At 37.4% G+C, this 7742-nt stretch overlaps 2 protein-coding genes across 6 annotated transcripts; both read left to right on the top strand.

Annotated features, from left to right (window-relative positions):
- The first annotated feature begins 274 nt into the window (after positions 1 to 274).
- On the top strand, positions 275 to 2135 carry LOC112165452 (ABC transporter G family member 31-like). 5 transcript variants are annotated; one of them, XM_040505672.1, is made up of 7 exons: positions 275 to 440; positions 593 to 681; positions 767 to 851; positions 961 to 1113; positions 1191 to 1267; positions 1346 to 1399; positions 1495 to 1628. In XM_040505672.1, exons 4-7 carry the CDS (start codon positions 1053 to 1055, stop codon positions 1603 to 1605), a joined length of 303 nt encoding a protein of 100 aa, XP_040361606.1. In that variant the 5' UTR covers positions 275 to 440; positions 593 to 681; positions 767 to 851; positions 961 to 1052; the 3' UTR covers positions 1606 to 1628. The 5 variants fall into 5 exon arrangements, 4 of the variants coding, with proteins under 4 accessions (XP_040361606.1, XP_040361604.1, XP_024157724.1 ...); XM_024301956.2 differs by having other exon boundaries at positions 278 to 440; positions 954 to 1113; XM_040505671.1 differs by having other exon boundaries at positions 278 to 440; positions 954 to 1113; positions 1502 to 1622.
- Positions 2136 to 2144: 9 nt separating this feature from the next.
- On the top strand, positions 2145 to 4335 carry LOC121049123. Its single transcript, XM_040505669.1, has 5 exons — positions 2145 to 2167; positions 2273 to 2395; positions 2609 to 2730; positions 3062 to 3108; positions 4016 to 4335. The coding sequence occupies exons 1-5, from the start codon at positions 2165 to 2167 to the stop codon at positions 4189 to 4191; spliced, it is 471 nt and encodes a 156-aa protein (XP_040361603.1). The 5' UTR covers positions 2145 to 2164; the 3' UTR covers positions 4192 to 4335.
- The last annotated feature ends 3407 nt before the right edge of the window (positions 4336 to 7742 follow it).

Here is a 7742-nt window from a genome sequence, read left to right as displayed (position 1 = left end):
GAGCAAAATTTTCACTCCCTCCCAACACTTAGTCAGATTTCCACGACTGATTGACTAGGTTTTCCTCTACTTTTCCCCACACCGGCCGCGATACAGAAACACCGAGACTGACTTCCTCTTTCACCCACACCGCGACCGATCGTCCTCTTTCCCCACACCGCGATACAGAGACACCGCAACCGAAGTCATCTGTCGCCCCCGTCCAGTAACCGACGACCTCTTTCGCCTTCTCTGGCTCCGATGGCTTGATTTCCTCCTCCTTGTCTGCCGCCTTCTCTCTCATCTCTCATCTGAAATCCAGCGAATCTCCCAATTGCTGAGATCGAGAAGCCGAAGCCGGAGCTGCAGTGGCCGTCTGTCCTTTCTCTTTCCACGGGCCTCCCCTTCTCAGCCCCTCTCTTCGACCGTCGAGGCGGCGACGGCCATCGCTCTCATCGACGGTAATTTGCTTGAATCTATAGTTTTCTGGGTTTGTGATTTCGTAAATTTGATTCATGCTTGTGCTCTCTTTAATTCTGATTCAATTTTCGTTACCCATATAACCGGTTGGAAGTAAGATTAGACTTTTGTATTTTTCTGAATGTGATTTTAGGCACTTCTGAGTCAATTACGGCTATTAAGGAGCAAGAGAAGCAAATTAACGATTTTAGACAACATTAGTGGGATTATAAGACCTTCAAGGTACTTATCTAAGCTTCGACTAGTACTGAGTTGCTGAATTTTCAGTCCAGTGAACTTTAATAAGATATTTGGTGCTGTGTTTCAGATTGACGTTGTTATTGGGTCCACCGAGCTCCGGCAAGACGACGCTACTATTGGCTCTCGCCGGACGCCTTGGAACTGGTCTTCAGGTAGTGGTTTATCTTGCATACTCATGAAGTTTATGATAGTTGCTGATTTTGAGACTTCAGCTTCAATTAGTACTCATTTGTTTATGTTTGATCACTTTGAAGATGTCAGGTAGCACAACATACAATGGCCATGGCTTAAACGAGTTTGTGCCGCAGAGGACGTCGGCTTATGTCAGTCAACAGGACTGGTTTGCGGTGGAGATGACTGTAAGGGAGACTCTTGACTTTGCAGGGCGGTGTCAAGGTGTTGGATTCAAATATGGTAAGGTTTGGGAAATGTGTACTTATTTGTGCATGGTTTGTGTTTGATGAAGTGTTGACATGAATGTTTGGTGACAGATATGCTAGTAGAACTAGCAAGAAGAGAAAAGATTGCGGGGATAAAACCCGATGGTGATCTTGATATATTCATGAAGGTACTTGTTCTTGCTACAGATGTTGATTCTTTTGAATATGTACTATGTAGTGATTACTGACGCAATGTTGTTTTCTAGTCATTAGCTCTTGGAGAGAAAGAGACAAGCCTTGTGGTAGAGTACATCATGAAGGTATTTTCTCGATTCCAGTTATTGAAATTCCTACTATGTTGTATCAAGATTTCTTGTTTCATTCTCTTTCTAGTACTAACATATTTCTGACAAAGATTTTAGGGTTGGACATATGCGCTGAGACAGGATATTCTTTTGAGTTTTCTGATGCAAGCTTTCTCTGTCTTAGACACAATGGGATGTTTCTAACTTTCTATACTGACTAATTATTTAGTTAATTAGTTCCTTTTCATTTTCTGTTTTCAGCAGTTGTTGCAATTTGTTTTCATGACTCTTGCTATGTCAAAATGACTATATAAGTGGACCATATGTAAGTGCTAACTTCGCCATCCGTTTTCCTATTTGTTCTGTTTTTGTCCCCTTTTAAATGCATTCTGGTAGCAAATGTTTGAATTTACTTATATTTATTTCTCTGCAGCCTATGTACTTTTTGGTATGGATCATCATATTATAGAAACTCAAAGTCTGTTTAACTAAGCAAACAGATGATAAGTTCTCCAAGAACAGAGAAATTCTATTGAATCAAACCATGCAGCTTAAAAGGAAAACAAGACTGATTTTCCAAAAGCTAAAGGCGGTTGGTAGATGCCTAGACTTGAAGTGGCATGGCATTTAATAAATTCAAATTGTAAGTTATTGATCATTGGTGTTGCACTTGTGGTGATTCTGTTGATCATTCTCATCACCAAACACCCAAAGAATTACCTATACCCAACACGCATAACATCTGGAGCAGTAGCTTTGGTGTTTTCAGCCTTCTACATCATGGTATGATATTGTCATGGAAATATTTTGGATCTTTAAGTTTTTTGTTTACTCCTCTTTATAAAAGTTGATATCCTCTCATTCCATGTTGATATCTGGGATATAAGGTACCTGTTTCTCCCTCTGCAATGGATTGGCATGAATGCTATGCTTGTCTACGTTATGGCAGCTGAAGGCATCTTTGCAAGGTTCATCAACGGGTGGTATTACAAGGACCCCCATAATACGCTAGTACATTTACATACCTTCATTCTTTTCCTGCAATTACCATGTTAGATAGATTAGTATCTCACCGAAACTCATTCGATACGACTGCTCATGCAGTCATGCTTGCTATACATAGCTGACTATGATTACTCGCATTCTCTTTTCCATTGAAGTGGTTTTATAGCGTTACTTTTCAGCTAATACTGATATGAGTAATATTTTTGCTACTTGTGGCAGATATATTGGATCCAGAAGCACATTTTTGTTGGGATTTGGCATTCAAGGAGAGTAGGCATTCTACTCTATGTAATCTTCGCAGAGATCTTGTTTTGGGGCATTGTCGCTGACATTTTGCATTGGTTGGGCATATATTGGAAGCTTTAAATTCTACTTTTAGCACTTTGTATTCACTGTAGTGAATCTTGGACTCTTGAACTACTTGTTTATGCCTTTATTTCTTCTAAACTCTGTGAAGAACTGCAGTAGCTTAAACTTTTAATTTTTAATTTTTCTCTGAGAATAAATAAAGATATTTATATTTAATATTTTAAGTTACTAATTAGAACCTAATTAATAGGTTAAAAAGATAGCTTTAAAGATGACACCATTAACTAAAATAATGCCATGTAACGTGGAGCATTGTAGATTTTACCACTAATTGTTATGATATGGTTGTGCTCTGCGTTTTAGGGGTCTTTACCGAGCTTATTCAGCAGATGCAAGTAAAAGGTGCGCAGGTATGGGTTTCTTTGATGCCTCTCTTTATGGTCCTTTTCATGCTGGGGATAATTTGTTGATTGTCCAATGGTACTGCTAGATCTTAGCATATAATCATTTCTAGGAATTATGTTTGCTCTTGTTGTGAGATTGGAGTTTCCAGTGCTCTATCCTGGATATAGAACTTAGGGGACTATAAAACTGGCCTCTTTCTTATATGTTTGAAGTTTTGCACCAAGTTATTGCATGTCCACTTGGTTTTGGTTTTGAAATTTGAAATTGGCCTCTTTGACAGTGCCTTGGTATTGATAACATAGAGTTGAGTTCACCAAATGTTACTTGTACCGAGTCTACTCTCTGTCAAAATTCTGATTTTTTTGAGTGACCATTAAAGTACTCTATGGATAATATGAGCTTAGACAATGCATTTCTGGTAGTTAATTTCCTCAATGCAGCTTTAGTCCTCATAGCTTAGTTAAATGATGACTAATGTCAAGGTTGAGTCAGTGGAATTTCAAACTTTCTAGTTGATGCTCATGCAATAAGATGAATGTAAATTGTCATGAGGGAATAACTGGTACATGTGGCTTTGATTCACGAATGATTGCAGGACCTTGTTAGTTTCTGGTACCGTGATAATCAACTCAAGTAAACTAGGATAATTTTTGTGCTTAAAATGATTATTTCCATGTTTCAACTTTCAAGGTAAAGAAAGTTGGTTGTTCTGTTCTATTCCAAATGAAGTAAACTATGCAGCTGAATTTGATAATATAAGATGGAAATTCAAATGTTCTGTTCAGGCTAATTCTTGACAATGATCAGGTCTAAACTATCCTTTGGAATGTGATAACATATAAGATGAAGTGCATGTTTATGCAAGCGGCATTTCTCTTTTTGCTGATAGCCATGATTTTATATGTTAGCCAGATAAGAACGACAAGGATTTGGATCGGGCGAGTGAGAGACAGGATCTTGAAGGAAAAGAGCTAAAGCAAGAAACTACTTTGCATGAACTGGAGCTGGTTGCCGTCCATGCTCTTCATGAACTTGTTTCTTTAGTTCACAGTCATGTCAATGCTGCAGGGCAATATGATTTTGAGTAAGGCTAGATTTTGCTGACTATTTTGTAGTAGATGTAGTGATATCAGGATGAATTGTGAACAAATTATACGGCATGTAGTTATTGCAGTAGCGGTATCTTCTAGACTAGCCTTAAAGTAGGTTAGGGTTTAATTTTTGAAGCTACCTCAAGCACTAATTTTATATAGAAATTAATGCAATGCCCCAATATTTGAATTTCATGTTATTTGTGGATCAACTTTCTAGTACCAAATACAGCACGAAAGGGTTATAACAGTAGTTTGAATTCATAGATTGATGTCAAGAAAAGAAAAAAACATCAGTTACTGATGAAGAACTGATGTCAAAAAATATAAATTACATCAGTTTGATAACAAAAACCGATGTTAGAAAAGAGAAAATACATCAGTTGCCAAACAAAAACTGATGTCTAGATTACTATGGACATCGATATATAAACAAAAACCGATGTCTGGTATAAATATGGACATCAAGATATAAACGAAAATTGATGTCTAAAACAATTATGGACATCGATAAAAACACAAAACCGATGTCTACAATTAATATGGACATCGATAAAAACACAAAACCGATGTCTACAATTAATATGGACATCGATATATAAACAAAAACCAATGTCTAGAGTAACTATGGACATCGATACAAACATACAACCGATGTCTAGAATTAATATGGACATCGATGTATAAACAAAAACCGATGTCTAGAGTAACTATGGACATCGATATAAATACAAAACTGATGTCTAGAATTTAATATGGACATCGAGATATAAACAAAAACCGATGTCTAGAGTAACTATGGACATCGATCTAAGTAGAAAACCGATGTCTAGCTTATGAACCAGATGTAAAAATTTATTAGAACCGATGTGTAAAATATTATTAGACATCATTTCTAAATCAGAAACGATGTTAAAATGGATAATTGTGTTGTTAGACTTATATTTCATTAAGCATCTAATGCCAAAATATGAAGGTTCAACAATAGATAAACACACCAAAATGGTGATCACATAAACGTTTTTACATCGGTTCTGAACCTTAAACCGATGTCTTGTGGCAAACTAGACATCAGTTGTGAACCGATGTCTTAGTTTTGGTGATCTTTAACATCACCCACTAAGACATCGGATTTTTTTTTTTTTAACATCAGTTGTGAACTGATGTCTATGAACTTTATCCTAGTAGTGGTTGTTGATAGGATAGCGTTCTATACCTTGATTGCATGTTTGATAGGCTTAGCTATTGTGTGTTCACATAGACTAAGTAATTAGGGAAACATTAATAAGGGACATGATCTGCTCCGACTTGTTTCTTGGTTGGTTTCTATTCACACCTCAGTAATTGAATCTAGGTTAACTTAATATTGTTCGAAAGTAATTGGTGGTGGATTTCCGAGTCTCTAACATGTTCTCCATCTTATTTTCTCAAAACCTAAAATAAAAATCGTTTTTCTTTTATATTATCTTTTATTTTCGTTAAAAACCAAAAACCCCAAAATATTGTCTTGTTTAGGATTGCAGAGCCCCTTTCTATCCCCTTCTGTCTCCTGCCATATTTTTCTCTCTCTTCTAGTATTTGACTTTTTTGTTTTGTTTAGTTGTGTTATTTGTTTTGTGCTTTAGTTAGTTTTGTTTTGTTTTCTTTTGTGTGAATTATAAAGTTACCCTCAATCCCCGGCTAGAACGATCCCTGCTTACTCTATATTGCTAACGACTACATCTTGCAGGGTTAAGTTGAGCGCTTGTTTTGGGCGTATCACTGCTCCCCAAATCACAACATTCTCCAATTCACTAAACACAAATCTCAACTTAAAACATTAATTCCTCAGGTAATCAGAGCAATTCTAATAGAAAGGTAAATGAGGAAAACCTAATTCAAAGGCAAACGAGGAAGCCATGCTGTTGACTATGCCTCAACTCCATGTACGCCCGACCTCAACCAATTTGCCTACAAACTGGGCATTTGAAACCGAAGGGCCCAGGGGAAAAGTATTGAAAAACACGTTAGCGTGAGTGGACAAAAATAAACAATTTTTAAACCAAATGGATTTAATACTTTCCCACATTTATTTCTTTAAAAATTCCCGATGCAAGCAGTGATTAACGAAAATAAAATAAGAGGAGTTCCGCTCATGAAAACCGACTAGCCTCGCTAGTCACATACGATTTAAAAGAAAAAGTTGGAACTCTGATACTCAAGGAAAATAAGACCAGCCCCGCTGGTTAAAAGAAAATCGAGCTAGCCCCGCTAGCTTAAATAGTAAAGTGAGTAGGGGAAGGCGATAGCCATACGAGTGAGCCTCCCAGGCTCGGGTGATAGCCTCCCAGGCTAAAATACTCCCATTACTCCCGTAATATACCCTTACGCCACTAAGTGTAGCGATAGAATACCGGGCTACAGAATTACTGTCACAGAGACAGCAAACTGCGCCACACAGGCGGAGGGCTACGGTGATCCCATCACCGCGCCACAAAGGCGGAAAATCAATGCTAGCAATGATAATAGTCACCCAAAGTATGGCAATAGAAATCCGAAAACCAAGTAAATCCATAAATACATAAGGCTTCCCCATCTCTCTTTAAAGAATTTCCAATGACGTGTCCCACACGCCAAGATAATCTCAAATTCAAATAAATAGGAAGAAAATAATAATAAGCATGTTTTCCGTAAACCGAAACAAAACCAATTTCAAAATCATCATCAAGGCATTCCCAATGCCAAAACCGAGGTCGATAAATAAATAAGGAATATAACTCCATCGAAATCCCATCGAAATCCCATTTCGAAAATCCTTTAAAAGTCTCAAATCGAAATAGAATATAATTAAGGGTATAATTCCGGAAATCACCTCGGAAATAAATAAATAAGAGAAGATAAGCATAATCCAATGACGTGACCCCGCACGCCATAAAATCTTCAAATAATCAAATATCCAAAACCATTTCTGAAAATAACCATATGCTCGGGAAAGTAATACGATAAACAAATTATAACCTTGGAACCAATTAAATAAATGCATGCATCATTCTTTAAAAAAATAAAAGTCCACTCACAGTACTATTCCGACGGTCACGCATTCGAGTTCCGTCATCAAGCAATAGCTCGGTACGTCGTCCTGTACACAATTATATTCCGGGAATAATTCTTCAACAATTTAATATGATTCCTAAACACAATTCCTCATAAATTACATCTCCCATTCTCCTCTGATTCAGCCCAAATTATACCACCAATACTAATTCGTTAATTTAAAGGTTCCAAGGTAGAACTGAGAGATATCCGACGGTCGGATTCTCGTAATTCGATAATCGAAACCCTAAACTTCAAAATTTTGTAATTAATTCCAAGTTTCTCCAAAAATTACCAAACTTCACATACAAGCTCTACACAATTTATAGGATTTAATGGGCTAAAAACTCGAATCAAAGCACTGCCCTACACGCCTCCACACGCCACCCATAGTGGCGGCGTGTGGGGCTCACGCACTGGTGGCCACCACCTCCAATGGTCACCAAATTTTGACAACAGCACCTACTCAACACACT

The sequence above is a fragment of the Rosa chinensis genome, chromosome 5 (genome assembly GCF_002994745.2).
Source record: "Rosa chinensis cultivar Old Blush chromosome 5, RchiOBHm-V2, whole genome shotgun sequence".
NCBI classification, from domain to species: domain Eukaryota; kingdom Viridiplantae; phylum Streptophyta; class Magnoliopsida; order Rosales; family Rosaceae; genus Rosa; species Rosa chinensis.
The sequence above is the reverse complement of the archived record's forward strand: the minus strand, read 5'-3'. Positions and strand labels throughout refer to the sequence as shown.

Coding starts and splice junctions, on each gene's coding strand:
- LOC112165452 (XM_040505670.1), top strand. CDS start 954: ATGTCAGGTAGCACAACATACAATGGCCATGGCTTAAACGAGTTTGTG. Junction 1,114..1,190: donor AGGTGTTGGATTCAAATATG/GTAAGGTTTGGG, acceptor GTTTGGTGACAG/ATATGCTAGTAGAACTAGCA. Junction 1,400..1,494: donor TGGTAGAGTACATCATGAAG/GTATTTTCTCGA, acceptor TTTCTGACAAAG/ATTTTAGGGTTGGACATATG.
- LOC121049123 (XM_040505669.1), top strand. Junction 2,396..2,608: donor AGGACCCCCATAATACGCTA/GTACATTTACAT, acceptor TACTTGTGGCAG/ATATATTGGATCCAGAAGCA. Junction 3,109..4,015: donor TGCAAGTAAAAGGTGCGCAG/GTATGGGTTTCT, acceptor TATGTTAGCCAG/ATAAGAACGACAAGGATTTG.